General features: G+C 45.8%; 1 protein-coding gene across 1 annotated transcript; it reads right to left on the bottom strand.

Moving 5' to 3' along the window:
• On the bottom strand, positions 7,641 to 8,617 carry LOC8080360 (23.2 kDa heat shock protein). The gene has a single exon (XM_021463828.1). The coding sequence runs from the start codon at positions 8,447 to 8,449 to the stop codon at positions 7,799 to 7,801; it is 651 nt and encodes a 216-aa protein (XP_021319503.1). The 5' UTR covers positions 8,450 to 8,617; the 3' UTR covers positions 7,641 to 7,798.

The following is an 18,220-nucleotide window of genomic DNA, read 5'->3' as shown; positions in this document are numbered from 1 at the left end:
ATCCCTTCTCTAGCAGCTCATCAATTTGCTTCTTCAGCTCTGCTAGTTCATCAACTGACATGCGGTACGGTCGCTTTGCAATGGGACCCGTACCCGGCATAAGGTCAATCATGAACTCCACATCACGGTCAGGTGGCATACGAGGTAACTCCTCTGGAAACACCTTAGCATAGTCTCTAACCACGGGTACATCATCAACAGTTTTCTCCTTGGGCTGAGATTCCTCCTGAGCCTTGAGGGCGCACAGGAGTGTGACAGACTTTTCTTGACTGGGTCTACACTCGGCTTTTTGTGGGTTGGTGGGGTGGTGCACTTGGACACATCTAGGGGAACATGATATCACTCCTTTGTGTTTGGTTAGCCAATCCATGCCTAGGATAACATCTAAGCCATCGGAGGGTAGCAGGGTAAGATCAGCTTCAAAGGTGACTCCCTCAATGCTAAGTTTCACTCCCTTACATATGTGGGTGCTTCTCATCTCTCCTAGGGGTGATGTGGTAATTATGGGTTCTAGGCGAGGGGTAAAAGGTATATTATGCTCTCGTGCAAATTTGGATGAGATGTATGAACATGTAGCTCCAGTATCAAAAAGAACAGATGCTGTAATGCCATTAACCAAGAACGTACCGTACACCACATCTGGTGCAGTCTGGGCCTCTTCAGCGGTGATGTGGTTGAGGCGACCACGAGAAGCAGACCCTTTGTATGGAGTCTTCTGTGCGGCAGAGGCAGTGGCCTTCAGAGGACACTGAGCAACCTTGTGACCAGGCTGGCCACAGTTGAAGCAGGTGAAAGGCGCGTCGCCTGCTGAGGCTGGTGCGGGGGCCTTCCAGTTGCTCGTACCTGGTGCAGCGCGTGCAGGAGTAGAGTGATCAGTCTTGTGGCGAGGCTGCTCTGAGCGGTCACGAGAGTAGCTGTCCCTGGAGTGATCTCTTGAGTGGCGGTCACGCGAACAGTCACGGGGGTGATGGTCACATGAACGGTCGCGCGAGTAGCGATCACGTGAAGGACGGGAGTAATCTGAAGAGTGTGTCCTGCCTCTCCTCCCAGATCTGGAGGCATCATCCCTGGAGTAGCGGGGGTGTCCAAATGACGACCCATCCCTGTGGAACCTCTTCTGATATCTGCCACGGTGAGAGAACTCAAATCTGCGCTTCTCCCTTCTGCTTTCTTCACCAGCTTCAATCTGATCCTCCTCGATCTGTATGCTGCGATCGATCAGATCACGGAGGGTACGGCTCTTGGCTCCTCCCAGTGCAACCTTGATCTTGGGGTTCAATCCTTTCCTGTAATGGTGGATCTTTTCCCGCTCGGAGGCCACCACAGCAGGGGGTGCACAGTGAAGCAGAGTGGTGAAGCGAGTGGTGTACTCATGAACAGTGTCACCCTTCTGCCGGAGGTTGCGGAACTCATCTTCCTTGCTGTCCAGGACTCCCTCTAGAATGTGGTACTCTGTGAAGGCCTCAACAAACTCATCCCAAGTGATATGCTCGGGGTCCTCATGTGCATCAGAGTAGCTGTCCCACCAAGAGCGAGCTGCGCCAGGGAGCTGGTGGGCTGTGATCCCGACGCACTCCTCGTCGGTGCAAGTAGTGAGGTCCAACTTCTTCTCAATCTCCCTCAGCCAGTCATGTGCTGCCAAGGGCTCCAGGTCAGTGCCATCGAAGGTGGGCGGCCTGAGCTTCAGGAATCCCTCCAGCTTGCGCTGGAAATCATCTGGTCGTCCACCACCAACATTGCGGCGGTTCATGCCCTCGACCAAGGCAGCCATCAGCTGCGTCTGCTGAGCCATCACCTCAGCCAGATTTGGTGGAGGCGGCGGTGGAGGGTTGTTGCCGTTGTCGTTGCCACCGTGTGCGCCATTAGGGGCCTCGTCCCCACCATTTGGAGCAGCCACAACTGGGGGCGTCTGCTCGCAGCCATCTCCCTCGTTACGGCCACGGCGGTTATCATCACGACCACCGCGACCACCACCACGCTGACGAGCGCGGCGGTTGTCAACACGCCCAAGGCTAGGCGCAGGGGACGGGGAGCGGCGCTGCAGGCGGTGAGAACGGCACATCGACATCTGTGACATGGCAAACAAGGGGTTTAATGGGTGAGGCATAGGTCATAAAGCTTATAACTGAATTAATTGCTTAAGATTTAATAATTAATGAATGATTTCAACAATTTAAAAATAATTAATCTATCCTACACTCATATAAATAAGAAGCAACAAAATCCAATAAAATTTCGGTAAGACCCAAGCACTCATTACATTGGTTTTATTACAGGGCGACTTCTCCTGTAGCTACACTAGGAGAATCACGAGACACGTACTATGCGTAGGTTTGCAGTAATGGTAGGCTTACTGTTCTCCATCTTATCCACCGTGGTGCTCGTGATTGGACATGTTCTTGTAATTACTCCGGGGCCCAAGAACATGATTAGCAGGTCAGTGGAAGGGGTAACCCATGCACAAAATTGTGCATGGTCGGTAATATAACCGAAGAGAGAGTTGGCTTGTCCTGTTCTAACGTCCAATCCTAAGGGCTTCGTCCTTAGGTCAAGTACGGCTCTGATACCAACTGAAACGACCTGATTTTCCACGAAGGGAAAATCCACATAGTCGAAGTGTAAAATGACCATTTAAATCAAATTACCCAATTCCAGTTGATAATCATCATCCATACATCGTACAAAAGCATTAAGAATAGAGAGTATTACATTATTACATTGCCACATGGCAGAAACAAAATCTAAATTATCAACCGGAACAACTCAATAGATGCGGAAGGTAGAAACTCCATCGACTTGAGCGAAGGCACGAATCCCCTAGTCGCTATATCCCTCGGAGTCATAAGAACGTGTATGCCAAAGTATCAGTACGATTTGTACTGGCCACTCCCACCCTATGCGCTAGCTTTGTGGAATTGGATGCAATAAAGGTAAATTCAAGAGGCCTATAATGAGCTCTGGTTTTCCTATGCATAAAGTAGTCAAATTTTATTATAATAATAATAATAAACCAATTATTTATTCCATACCCTTACCCCACATCTCCGTCCATACCAAACCATATCCAACCACCCCATATCCACCTCCATCACATTCACTAACATAACCCACACTCAGGTCGACATGCCAACTCCCACTCGGCCTGTCTCAGCGGCCCGCAGCCCTCATCCTATGGCTCACGGCCGGAAGTATCTCTCGGGGAAGGTAGAACACTCCTCTCTCTAGTCTAGTGAAAACAGAACACAGGAAAGGTCCATAGCCGAAAGGACAGCATATGTATCGATCGATCAACCATACACTCTGCAGAGGTTTCACTATTCCACAAGATAGCCGTCATCGATGCTTGCAATCATCTAGGCAGATTCCGGGCGCCTGCCGGCCTAGGACAATGCCACTCTACCTCTCAACCCTGGAACACCCCACCTGGAGTGACTGAAACTGTGAAGTCATGTCCCCTGTCCCGAATAGGGAGCCATGATCGTCTCGGGAGGGTGTGAGACCAACCCTGCTCGTACCTCCCTAACACATCCTCGCCTAGTAGTAGTGGCATCACCCTACCCGGTGGTTCGGCCGTCTCCCCCCATGGGAAGCGAGTGGAAAGCAAGGATTCCTATGATCCGGTTACTAGCATTGTCAGTCCTTAGGTGTGACCAAACTGGAATATCTTCACTAGCGTTTCCATTTATCGTGCCACCACAGCACCTCCTCCCCGAAGCTCCTCCCGAGACTTACACCGGGTTCACCTCGCATACACCTCTACCACATATTTACCCGCCACAGGTATAACCAACAGGAGTGTCCAGTTCATTCCACGGCATGACTCGCCCCACAAGCTCGTCGTAGATCCCAGCCTGGTCGACTCAACCCTCACCCTCCACACACCCAAGACACACGCCAAGATCACCACATATCCTCACCATAAACCCCAGATCCAACACGATCACCCGGTTCGACTTCCCAAGCCAAACCATCCCCTTAGGTTCACCATCGGCGTCACATCATCGATATAAAGCCGAAGAATATATATAAAGTAGAAGATATAAATAAAACGCGTGTCTAATCTATCAGCGGGTGAGCAGGGTGATAGGTAACTCAAGGCAGGGTACAAGTATAGTAATTCTACTATGCAACCCTATAGCAGCAGTTATATTCGACAGAAATATAAAGCACTAGCAATTCTAATATTTGCGATGCGTAATGGGATCTACGAAAATGGGTGGGATGTGGCACCTTCGGAGTAGTCGTCGCCTAACTCCTCCCGATATTCCCGATCCTCGTCAGTCCGATCCTCCTCCGACTCTGCACGTAGATTATTGGTCGCGGAAACGACCCCTATAGATGAGCACAAAGAACGAACAACAGCGAAAAGATCCAAATGCACACAAAAAGTATACCATCAGGTAGAAATTTATTTTATATAAATTTCGATATTTATTGTGTGATTTTTGGAGTTCGTATGAACGAGATATGATTTTTCTACGATTTTTAGCAATTATTTAATATATTAAATATGACCTCATAAATTAATTAATGGTAAACTAGTAATCTATAGCTCCACTGTGTAGATCCTGTCGAGACGAACCCAACGCAATTAGAATCGCTCGGATCGGATTTAAAATAGAGAGGTTATAAATTTTCAAAGTTGATCTACTTATTTAAAAGAAAAAGGAATTTTCTTTGCTGTTTTGCGCGTGGGCCGAAATGAGGGGCAAGGCTTGCTTGGCCACTTCCTCTCTCGGGCTGGCCGTGGACGAGCACCGACTGGGCCGAATGCAGGGGGTCAGGCCCATGCGGCCTTCCCTCTTCCTCAGGCGTGAGCTGGGCCGCGGAGCCGGCTCACTCGGCCTCATCGCGGCCTGCGGCGCGGGGCTGAGCGGCGGCGGCGTCCGGGGCGCGGCGCGGCAGAGGCATGGCGCAACGCGCGGAGGAAAGAAGGGGCGACTGGGGTGCTCACCTTGGAACGAAGTGGGTGTGGAGCGGGTACGGCTCGTCATCGCGGCGCGGGCAGAAGACGACGACGGCGGCGTCCGGTGCGCGCGGTGTGGCGCGGCGACGTTCGGTGCGCGCGGTGTGGCGCGGCAGTGCGCGGCGGAATGGCGTGGGGGCAGGTGCTGTGCGAGGGCGGGGTGTGCCGGCGGCCTGTGCGCGAACGGCACGATGGCGGTGCGGTGGTTGCGTCGTCGGGCAGGAGGGGGAGGTGAGGCCGCGGGGGCCACTTATGGTGGGTTGCAGCGGCTGCGCGTGGAGTGTGGGGAGGGCAGGGGCGGTGCATGCGCGTTGCGGGGAGCGTGTGGACGCATGGCGGGGCGCGGTCGTGCGGAGACGCGGAGCTCGTGGGCGTGCGCTGGGTCGCGTAAGAGAGCGCTGTGCGCAGACGGTGATGCGCGATGCATGCGGGATAGCGGCAGGTGGTGATAGCCTTATCCGTTCTTAGCATTCTCCCCGTTTGACTTGAGGTAGAGATTTGACCGGCATTGCTTGGCAAACCAGGCATACTCTGAAGACGGAAGCAAGCTGCGGTAAAAACAAAGTTATCTTTATTTAAAATACTTAACCTTAAAAAACCTCATCACTTCATCCATCACACTCCTTGTGATTTCTAGGCTAACTAAGAGCATCTCCAGAAGTTTGGTAAAACAACTCCCTATCTTAATGTTTTAGAAAAAAGAGAAAAAAGCTTCCTCTAGCAGTTTGGTAAAATAGTTCCTTAAAAATAGAAAGTTGTCAAATATCTTCATCAACTTATAAATTTCCAAAGTCGGAAGAACTCGCTATCTCTCCTCCTTGGACCTGTTTTCATGCCATTTCTTGTACAGTCCTCTGGTCTGACCGTCGTTGGTATGTACCGGCCTCCATTGTCGCCGCCCTATACGTCAATGCTATCGCTCCGTGCTTGCCTCCGCAGATGTTATTAATCTTTGGTTCAAAAAAATGACATGTTTTCTTCACATGTGCATAGCCTGCTATCTTTATATATGCTCATCACTTACATTATTGGACAAAAAACATGGAAACTAGACATGCCTTGCTGACCATACAGAGTTAGTGCTCGCTTCTGTGCGGTGCCGACAAAAGATGCAATTTTCTTTTTAATTTTTATGAACAACATAACAAACCAAAAAATCATTAAATATGGTCCTATTATAACTTTTAGAAAGTTATTATAGGAGACTGTTGGAGAAGAACAAAAATTAAGGTTGTTATTTATTTTGTTAACTTGCTAAATTGATTAGTTTATCAAGTAAATTATACCAAACTCTTAGAGATGCTCTAAGTAAAGAGTCTAATTCAACCGTTCTTTTGGGAAAAATACGATACTCTGAATACTTCAAGATGAAATACTACAATGATATATCCGTGCGCTTGTGGATTCCTTTGTATCTGTTAAAAAACACCAACAATCTAAAAAAACACAATCGACTGGTTGCCGACCTTCATCTTGGCAATGTTGTCTACCCCCCATAGAGAGTCCCGAGCAAGGCATTCGAGTCAGATACTAAGAGCATCCCCAACCGTTTTGCAAATAAGCTTTGCATTCATGTATTTGCAAAAAAGTCTTAAAAATACTTATCCAACGGTTTGGCATTTAGACTTTGCAATTTTGTTAACTTGGCAAAAAGAGAGGAATGATTGGCATATATGCCAAACCTGTTCACACTTGGCATTGGGAAATTGGCACGAAGTGATTAATGCCAAACCATTGGAGATTGCCTCTTTTCATCTTTGCCATATTTTTTTAAGAGTTGGCAAACTCCCTCATTTGCCAAACCAATTATGCAAAACGGTTGGGGATGCTCTGAAGTAGCGATGCACTCCACCACATAGCTTGGTAGAACTATGGCCAATTGTTTCTGTGACTGAGCAATATGTTTAGCAGTTTTTTTTCTGCTACTCTTGTTTTGTGTCACCATAAATATTCCTCTAGTAATGTGTTTATGATGAGTCAACAACGCATTGTAAATCGTAATGATTTTTTTTCCAAATAAGTTGATGCCCCATTTGGTTCACTATAGCTTATAACAAAATCTAGATTATGATTAGGATTATAGTAATCTAGATCAATGATTATAATAATCTCGCTTGTTTAGAGCCCTGAATCTCCTAGTAGGTTGAAGATGAATAATATAATTCTTATAATCCATCAGTTGGGTTATCATATGATTTAGGGTGTTTATAGATTACCTAGAGATTATTTTTTTGAATCACTATAATCTAAGGTGGTCCAAATAGAGCCTGAAATACCAGTGATGATTACCTTTGCGTGCGGCTTTTCACAGAAATTTCCGTGCTCATGGTTATACTTGTTCACCGGTTGTTTCGCCCATCCTGACACCATCGCCAACGCTAGTGCCTGGCCATCGGCTCGGCGACGCCGGGGCTTGCCGCATGCCCGTTCGGCGCTATGGACCAGGACCAAATGTATCCATCTGTTGGATCGTTCAGCGTCAAGCAATTACCAGCAACAGCAGGAGTAACCGCACTATCTGATAAACCCAGACAGTCGTATAAAATTTCACACATTACTTTCAGATTTTGAAATGCAGTTACTACCAATTTTTTTTAGTTCACAAATGCAGTTACTACCAATTAGTCAAAAAATAAAACTCAGTCTCGCAAGACCATCAGTAACTGTGTTTTGAGTTGAAGAAAGATCACTAGTAGTACTGTATGTTTTTATTTATTCCTCAGTTAACATCGCACACTTCCTCTACAAGTGGATACACGTCGTGGAGTACTCAAAACATACAGACCACACAAAAGAACATACTAGGCACAGCCATCTCCTCATTTTCACTGTTCAGAGCTCCACCTTCTTGGTCTGATGATCGTCCCCGGCGCCGGCGCCAGCGCCAGCGCCGATGCTCTTCTTGGCGTCGCCGCCGTCTCCGTCTCCCCCGGCGATCCCGACGACGCGCGGGCCCTTGATCTGCTCGGGCGCCAGCTTCCGGAACCGCACGGTGAGGACGCCGTTGTCGAGGCTGGCGGCGACGGAGTCGAGGTCGGCGTTCTCGGGGAGGCGGAACTGGCGCCAGAACCTGCCGTAGGACCGCTCCTCGCGGTGCCAGTGGTCGCCCTTCTGCTCCTCGACGCGCCGCCGCTCGCCGCTCACGCGCAGCACCCGGTTGTCCTCCACCTCGATCTTGAGGTCCTCCCTGCGCATCCCGGGCACGTCCACCACGATCTCGTGCGCGTCGGGGGTCTCGCGCCAGTCCACGCGCGCCATGGACACCATGGCCACGTCGTCCCGGTCGAACCCGAAGGGGACGTGCTCCAGGATCCGGAACGGGTCCGCCAGGAGTCCCACGTCGGACAGCGGCGACACCGCCGCCGCCTCGTCGCGCCCGCCGCGCCTGCCGTCGCCGAACCACGGAAGCAGAGCGCCGTCCGCCAGCGCCGCCGTCGTCACGGCGAGGCACGCGAGCGCCAACGCTGCGGTTCTCCTCGACATCGTCACGGACCCCGACGGCTTCAGTGCGTGCGCACTTCGAACTTCAATCGAACAGACCTCGACGATCGGTGAGCAAGAAACTCCACCCGATTAAGGTCGTCGACACTCGCCAAAATTTCAAGATCGATGCGCAAGCCGAAGTTGCCGCTTCCTTCTTTCTAGATGGTGACGGGCGGCGAGGCGGGGTGCATTTATAGGGTGGTGACGGAGTTTATTTGGAGAATGGAGGTAGCGCGGTGGCGAGCGAGAAGGTTCGACGAGCTCGAGAGGGTTCGAGGTTGTTGCAGAGGCTTTGCCGCACCACCGCTAACGACCTGATGGCGGGAGAGATCTCCCGAAGCATCTTAGTCGGCGTCCCTTGTGGGCTGGGCCAAGTCAGCGTTTCTTGTGGTCTGGGCCACCGTGGCCCAGCACACATACCTCTCTTTTTTTTTGGGGGTAATAAGTCCATCTGGCCATCAACTATTAGGTAGTCCGATTTATATCCTTCAACTACAAAACTAGACTAGATGATTGTAACTCCTTAAAATACTAAAACTTCCCTAGATCAGGAGTCAATTATACTTTACAATAATTTTTGAAAATATTATTCAAAAAGTATGTAAACATTTTTTCTAGAATAATATATTATTTAAAATACTAAAATATAATTTAATTTTAAATTTTTTCATAAAAATATTTTAACGAGAAAAATATGAAACATTTTTCATATATTTTTCTAATATCACGCTCTATCTTATTCCCTGCTTTGAATTATTTGAATCTTATATGATCTCTAAGTTGGTATGACTTGAGAACACAATTTTTTGACTCGGTTTGTGGCATATATAGTTTCACAATATATAATTAGTCCATCCAATCTAAATTTGAGTCATGTTGGCTTTTCTAGATAAAAAAAACTTTTGTAATGCATCTAGATGTGCATTATGTTTGGATACATATTTTCGTAATATAACTACTTCCTTCATTTCAAATCTAAATTATTTTAGTTTTTCTAGATACATAGTTTTTGTCATGCACCTGTAAGCCTGGGCAAAATACCCGATACCCATTAACCGGACTTGGACCCGAGGTACCCAATCATAAATTCGGATAGCAATTTTGATTATTTAAAATTAGTTTGGGTAATTCGGGTAATATCCTCCGGTACCCAAACTACACGAATTACCCAACATTTGTATGTCTTTGTATTTATTATGTGTTGTTAGTTAAACTTTAGAACTTATCAATTTATTAGAATATAATTCTCTTTATTTGAACAAGTGACCGTAATATATTATTCTCTACAAAATGCTATTGAAATTCTATACAAATTGCTGCTGAAATTATATATAAATTGTTATTGAAATTTTGTGTAGTTTGTTGTTTTCTGAAATTCGGATAAATCAGGAATACCCGAATTATCGGGTATCCGAAATTACAAGTAGTGTAGTGTTTTTTCGAGACTAATATCGAGTAACAGTTTTCATTACCCAAATTTTGAATTACCCAACTCAAAAAAATCGAGTATCCGGAACGCCAAAGCTTATGCACCTAAATATGCAGAGGAGCTTCCTAGCGTGGTTTAACCAACTCATGCTTTATGGTTGCTACAGCTTTTCATAATTAACTTGACAAAAAAAAACAAAATTCTCAATAAAAAACCCCTGGGATCACCGGCTCAGAAAATTTATGCTTCCAAAGTGTGCTCTGCGTAACCCAACCTGCATAAGAAAATATCAATTAAAAGAATCACAGCGATTGTATCCTTATCTAAGAAATGGGAGAACAAAGGACCATGGGCAGATTATATAATTAGTGAATGCTTGATTGTGTGGATGACGTGTCCACGACTTTGCTAGCTTCTAATTGACGCATTTCTAGTCATCGTAAAATATAATGCCAGAATGGAAAATGAAGAGAGAGAGAGAGAGAGAGAGAGAGAGAGAGAGAGAGAATACAGACCAAAGGATGAGAAGGTGTCGTCCTCTCCTTCGGGAAGAAAGTGGAGCCATTTTTTGTAGATGCTGCTTTTGCGTTTGTCCTTTTCGTTTGATTTATTTATGGATTGAATTACGAAGCTTTATGGCGTAAGGTTTATGGCATCATAATAATATTACGGTTGTCTACTAGAGTGGAGGGCACTACACTTCTTCTGGTGCTCCGGCCAACTGGTTAAATGCTGCAATGCCTAAATCAATTGCGCCGTTGCTGTTTGCAAAGATTAGAAGGAAGAAAATCATAGTGTATCAGGCGCTAACTCAGAACAGGTGGATTCATCATATTTACCCACCAAACTCGCAAGAAGTAATTCAATTCGTCGACTTTGGGATGCATTAAGAGGGGTGGTGTGCTGAACAATTTGGTCGAAGATGATATAAGATCAAACTAACTCTGGAAGCCGAAGGTGGAGCACAAATGTCGTCGCTTCTTCGCTTGGACTTTGCTGCATAAAAAGATACTAACTGCAAACAATCTTGTCAAAAGGGGATGGACTGAAGATACAGACTGCAAGCTGTGCAACAGCAATCTGGAAACTCCAGACCATTTATGCAAAGATTGTCCGTTTGCAAAGGAGGTTTGGAGGATCTTAAGCAGTGGCTCAATCTGTCAGTGTTGAATTCAGTCAATTGTCAAGGCTCTATTTATGCCTTCTGGTGGAGATGTTGCCGTAATTTTGACAAAAATCAGAGAAGAGAGGTAGATGGGGTCCTAATTTACTTTTGGTGAAATGTTTGAAAAGAGAGAAATAGAAGGATTTTCCAACAGAAACATCTAACCCCGATCCAAATGGCTTCCCTATGCAAGGACGACATCATGCAGTACAGACTTGCAATAGCACAAAGGCAGCAGGTTTCCCAAGTAGACCCAGATCCCACATTAGTTGACTAAAGTTTTGCTGTTCTTGCTGTTTTCTTCTCCAGGTCTTTAAGTCTTAGTGCCTGTGCGCCATTCCATGGTTCATTGCTCTGTATAGGTTGAGTTGTGAGGTTTTTGTTTTGAGGTTTTGAAGGTGGTAGTAGTCCTTTGGAGACTGCCCTCTGTAAAGTTTACTGTACGGTTTTTTCTTTTTATTTGTCTAATATAATTTGCGGTAAAGCTTTTACTGTTCTTTTTTTTTTTTGGATATTCGAACTTCTGGGTGTGTAAGATGTTTTTTATTTGTAATAAATGTGGAGTTTTGCCACTTCTTTGAAGAGGGCTGAAGCCGTAACCTTAATTCCATTATATATTAAAACAATTTAATATTATGGTTAGAAAATCCTTTTGTTTCGTGACAATTATTGGCCACAATTATATGTGGTAAATCTATACATTTCTTGCTGTTGCATGTTACTATCTCCATGTCATGGCATATACTTGTTCCTTCCCTGGTTTGAAGAATGAATTGGAACGTAATGTTATTATATCTCCATGTTCATGTATATAAAATCAAAGGTGCAGGAAAGTTAGAAAGCGTAATGCAACAGATATTGCAAAACAAGTACTTCCCTCTATTTCACAATATAAGATATTTAACATTTTTAGATATATATTATCACTGTAGTGTATATCTAAGTATATAGTAAAGACAGAATTGGCTGTAGGACATGTCAAATGGTGCCCATTAGCTGGAAGACATCCTCACTTCCACTAATTGCCCAGGGACACTCTTGTTGTGTGAAATGCTGCCAATGGACACCGCCACCCGGTCCACGCAGTCAAAGGCGTGCAAAATGACCTCTGGTGCCCCTGAGCCGCATCTGGCAACACGCGCGACATGGTCTGGTTCAACCGGGTTTAGACGGCACGGACGGCGCCGTTAGGGTTTAGACGGCCCGGACTCCCGATACGCCGCCGCTCTCCCTCCCCAATCCTCTGGCCTCCCGATACGCCGCCGCTCGATACGCCGCCGCTCTCCCTCCCCAATCCTCTGGCCTCTCGATACGCCGCCGCTCTCCGCCTCCCGCCGTCGAATCCACCCTGTCGCCGACGAATCCATCGAGCATGGTGGGCTGAGGATCTGGAGGACCCGTCCACAGGCCCGAAGATGGACTCCCCCAGTCGGAAGGGCGTGCAGCCCCCTGGGTCACCGGCTAGGGTTTGTCCTCCATTCAAATGGATGCCAAAGGGGTGAGTTTTCCATCTTCTCTTCGCTGTTGTTTTCGATTTGTATGCGTACGATGCGTTAGGGTTGCGGTAAAATTTTTTTCCTTTTTGTTGAATTAGGATGGATCCTGGCAGCGCTTGTAGATTGGCGATTAGGGTTAATGCCTATGTAGAGCAAAGACCAGATGGACTCGGTGACTATCATGTGACTGAGAATTGGATTCGGGTGGTTGACAAGGATGAATTCAATTGGATGGGTTTTCATCAGTTGCTTGCTGAGGATATAGCTCATGGTCAGGATCAAGAACTGCAAGTTACATATTTGGACAAAGAAAAGAATGAGACAGTTCGCATAGACTCTGATAGCTCACTGTTACATGCACTGGATCAGTATTGGGACAGTAGGAAGGTACCACTAACAGTTGATGTTGTTGACACTTATCCTTGGGACAAATCTGCACAACTGAGTCTTAGTGTTATTACTAATCCTGATGTTTGTGTGCCATTAGATACCATTTCCCCTGACATAGATGATGATGATGATGAGCACAATGACCCTGAGCCTGATGCTAATGATAGAGATGAGGCTGATGTTGAAGTTGATGACAGTGATGCCAGTACTGACCCTGAGCCTGAGGTTCAAGATGCTGACTGGGGAGAGAATGATGAAGTAGAGTATGTGGGAGTAGATGAAGAGGGGGAGAAGTACAATGATGTTCTAAATGATGATAAAGAAGACGATAACCCTGTTTGCTATCCTGACACTGATGATGAAGAAGATGATCCACTGAAAGTGGATGATCAGAAGGACTGTGCTGGTTTGGTGCATGTAACTGACATAGATAATCCTATAATTGCTGTTGGTGTTACTTTTGAGGATGGTTTCTGTTTTAAGAGGTGCATTAGGCAGTATGCTGTGCTTAATGAGTATGAACTTGCAGTTCCTTACAGTGAGTCCAAGCGGTACAGAGCGTACTGTAAGGCGAAGAGGTGTAGGTGGAGGATTCATGCATCACAGTGTCAAGATGGGAAGACATGGCAGGTATTTTCGAGCAGTAATTAAGCTTTTTTTGGATTTGTTGTTTCTATATTGATTATTGTGTTCACTGCAGATTAAGAAGATGCCACACAAGCATAAATGTGCAGGGACAGGACAACAACAAAGCAATTGCATGGCTACCAATCACTGGGTCAAGGACAAAGTTATAAATTGGCTTAGGGAAGATCCAACTATTCAGGCAACAGATTTGAGGAAGAAGTTGCAAGACAGGTATTGCATTAAGCTGAGCTACTTCAAAGTGTGGGACGGCCGGCAGATGGCATTGGATAAGATATTGGGTGGATGGGATGACAGCTTTGTACAAGTTTTTTCTTGGAAGAGGGAGATTGAGAAGAGATGTCCAGGTAGTGTTGTAGATATTGAGTGGGATATTGTGAATATGGAAAGAAGATTCTCTAGGATGTTTGTAGCACTGAAGCCATGCATTGATGGCTTCCTTCAAGGTTGCAGACCTTATTTAGGCATAGACTCCACTGTTTTGACAGCCAAGTGGAAGGGTCAGTTAGCAACAGCTGTAGGTGTGGATGGCCATAACTGGATGTTCCCAGTGGCTTATGGTGTCTTTGGCAGTGAGACTAAAGACAACTGGGAGTGGTTCATGAAGATGCTGCATAAGGCAATTGGTTCTCCTAAAGGTCTTGTAATCTCCACAGATGCAGGGAAAGGAATTGATGAAGCAGTTACAAAGGTATTCAATAATGGAGTGGAACACAGGGAATGCATGAGGCACCTTGTAAAGAATTTCCAGAAGAGGTTTAAGGGAGAAGTTTTTGAGAGGAACTTGTGGCCTGCATCAAGGTGCTATAGAATGACAACCCATGAGAGGCACTGGAATGAGATGCATAAAGCATGCCCAAAGGCAACACAATGGCTTTTGGAGAATCACAAGCAAAAGTGGGCAAGAGCCAAGTTCAGCACAGAAAGCAAGATTGACTATGTCACAAACAACATTGCAGAGACCTTCAATAGCTGGATCAGGGAGTACAAGTCTTTACCTGTGTTAGACTTGATGGACAAGATTAGACAGCTCATCATGGAGAGGTTTTGCACTAGGATGCAGCTGGCTGATAAACTGTCAGGATTCATGATTTTGCCACAAGTAATGAAGGAGTTGCACAACAAAAGCAGAAACCTTAATTACAGCATTCACAGGAGTGGCCCCATGGTTGGAGAGGTTGGAGGGGTGAGTAAGGACCTAGTTCCATGGAGGTTCATTGTTGATCTAGAGAAGAGAGAATGCACTTGTAGAGGCTGGCAGCTGACTGGACTTCCATGTGTGCATGCCATATCTTTCATTGGCACAAGGAGGATAGCATTGGAGGATTATGTGCATCCATACTACTCTGTCCAAATGTTCAAAAAAGCTTATGCATCTGCAGTGCCTCCAATGCCAGGCAAGGAGGAATGGGAAAAGGTAGACCTTGGGTTCAAACTCCTTCCTCCAATCTGCAAAAGAGCAGCAGGAAGGCCAAGGAAGAGAAGGTTTATTGGAGTTGAAGAAGGTGGATCCAGCACCAAAGGAAAGAGAAGGTGCAAAAGATGTGGTGGATTTGGACACCTACAGAAAACATGCAATGAAACTGTTCATGACCCAGATGCACCACCACCTGCACCACCAAAGAAGAGAAGGACTTACAAGCCAAAAGTGATAGAGATTATAGAAGAAACAGTGAGTGATCCATCTAAGAAGAAGAAGAAGAGGGCTAACAAGCCAAGGGTGGTAGAGGTTGTAGAAACAACACAAGATGCACCTAAGAGTCAGAAGAGGAAGGCCCCTAGCAAGGGTAATCAAGCCAACAACAAGAAGAAGGGAACCACTGCTGCACAGAATGATGCATCAACTACTGCACAGTAAGTGATCCATCTATAACCAGTACACTTGTTTGTTGTTACTTGAAGAACTAATTGATAACATATGTCATCTAGCAGAGTTGTAACCTCCCCGGTCATAAGGAGTCAGTCTAAGCAAGTGCCAGGTACCACAACTGGCAGTCCAAGCAGCTGCACCAGGAGCAAGAAGAGGTTGCTGGAGGTCTAGGGCGTCACATGGAAGACACAAGATGGCCTTCTGTTATTCTGGGAACTTTTGTAAACTTTGTGTGCTATTTTGTGAACTTGGTTGGTCGTGTGCACTAGCATATGCACTTGGTTCTGTAATTTAAGCACTTGGTTCTGTAATTTGTGCACTAGCAGATGTCCTGTGAACTTGGTTGTGTCATTTATGCACTTGGTTCTGTAATTTATGTTGGTTGCCTGCCTGGAAATGTTCCAAAGTACTACCTATCATTGCATTGCATCAGACACTTGCACATTTCAGCAACAATACATGACAGTTAGCATTCTCAAATGATTCTTGGTTACATTCATTTGACAAAGCGATACAAACCAAAGTTCATGCTTTGTAGTACATGACAAAGCACATGACAACTCCTACAAACAAACCGGCCAGATGCATCCACCTATTCAAACTCTGTTGCCCAACTATGCTTCTAACATCGACACTAAGAGCTTGAACAATATTGCTCAAGACCTGCACATTGTTCTCCAGACCCTCAAATCCAGCCATCAGTGTTGCCGCATCCACGACTTCACCAGCGCCGACTGGCTTCCACATGAAGAAACCGCAGTTCATGTTGCCCTGTTCATAAAAAAGAAACCAAAGATGAACAGGAAGAACCCTAGATTCGGATTTTGACGGCGGGTTGTTGTTGGTCCTCGACGTCCGCTCCACCACAGTTGGCGTCCGGCAGAAAGGGCACAAGGCCTGCCCACCCGTAGCCGCTTGCCCACCCGTAGCCCCCTTCCCACTCCCTCCACGCGAGCCTATCGATGAAGATGCGCCCGAGCCTGTAGCCATCCTGCGCCGCTCCAGGTGAAGACTGCAGACGGGGAAGGAAAAGGGGATGGAGGAGACTGCAGACGGGGACGGAGAAGAGACTGGAGACGAGGACGGAGGAGACTGGAGATGGGGCGAAATAACGGCCGGCTCTGGGCCATCTTTATTTGATCCAACCAGACCAGCCAGATGCGGCTTAGGGGCACCAGAGGTCATTTTGCACGCCTTTGACTGCGTGGACCGGGTGGCGGTGTCCATTGGCAGCATTTCACAGAACAAGAGTGTCCCTGGGCAATTAGTGGAAGTGAGGATGTCTTCCAGCTAATGGGCACCATTTGACATGTCCTACAGCCAATTCTGCCTATAGTAAAAGATGTGAATTTAGAAAAAAGCCAATGCGTCTTATATAGGGATCGGAGTACTGTATATGCAATGCGCAACAGTTTAAACAGAATATCAAATCCCTGCTGCATTTAGCATCAGAACCCATGCACCACACATTAGTTTATTGCTCAATCAAGTTTGCACTAGTGCAAGCAAAACATTAGCATTATCATGCTCGCACATACATGCTTAATTATAAAACCAAAGGAACAAAACACAAACCCCTCAAGTAGTGAGTGTCGGATGCACTACAACTTCGTCCTAATCCGAAAACTTTACCTGCCCAAACCACAGCTTCTTCAAAAGCTAAACACTCCCCTCATCAAACATCTCACTAATTCCTCCGGTGTAATTAATCTAATCCCCATTTGGCACTCATTAGTGGAACAACCTCCCATGGCCATCCATCTCCCCTCCACTTCTTTTCCCTAGTGTTCTCGCCTTTAATTGTCCAGCATAATGCAGCTAGTTTAAGACGCTGGTACGGTGCATCTAAAAGGACCCCCCCCCCCCCAAAAAAAAAATTGCACTAACTTGTTTGCAAATATTTGTCTTTGCTAGAGAGTGCATATACCTTGACGAAAAGTTTTTTTATCCTTATGGATCCAAATGTGCAGCAAAAAGGAATTGTTGTTTGTTTTTTTTTGTGAATTGAAGCTGCTTTGCCTTGGAAGGAAATGCTAACCAGCTGGATTTAGCATTGTTATATGATTGTTTATGACCAATGTATTTATGGTAATGTTTAGGCCCTGTTTGATCTCATAGTCTAAAGTTTTAGCCACTACTTTAGGCCACTTTAATTAGCTCTTGAGACTCCAAACAAAATGTCTAAAAAGTGTGGTCTAAAGTTTAGACCACCTCACAAAAATTTTAAATCACAGGAGTGAGCTAAAGTGGTCTAAAGTCTGGACCACCTCATAAATTTTAGACCACACAAGTGAGCTCAAATGGTCTATAGTTTAGACCACCTCAGAAAAAATTTATACCACACAACTGAGCGAAACTGGTATAAAATTTTAGTCCTCAACTTTAGCCACTAAACTTTAGATAAGAGAATCGAAACAGACCCTTAACCATGCAGGCCCACAAGAATCGTATCGTAATGCTCATAGAAATTAGTTCAATTTCACATGAGAAAATATAAGAATAAAGAAAAAAATCCTGCATTCTAAACAAGCCCTCCCTCCGGTGATAAATACTTAAAATTTTAATTTGCTAACATAAAAACATATGTTTGTTAACATATGAGCCATATCGTCCTCCTCGCGAAAAAAAGAAGAAGAAAAAGTTATCTGAAGGTTAATTTGGACTTCGTCTAGTCAGCCTTGTAATTTGACATCCATTCATGTGTCAACGTAAAAGGCCAGGTTAGTGAACGCACTACGCTCATCGCCTCATCCTGTGTTACGGTGTCAGTACTCAC

The sequence above is a fragment of the Sorghum bicolor genome, chromosome 6, assembly GCF_000003195.3.
Source record: "Sorghum bicolor cultivar BTx623 chromosome 6, Sorghum_bicolor_NCBIv3, whole genome shotgun sequence".
Taxonomy (NCBI): domain Eukaryota; kingdom Viridiplantae; phylum Streptophyta; class Magnoliopsida; order Poales; family Poaceae; genus Sorghum; species Sorghum bicolor.
Note: the sequence above shows the minus strand (reverse complement) of the source record. Positions and strands in the feature narration are given on the sequence as shown.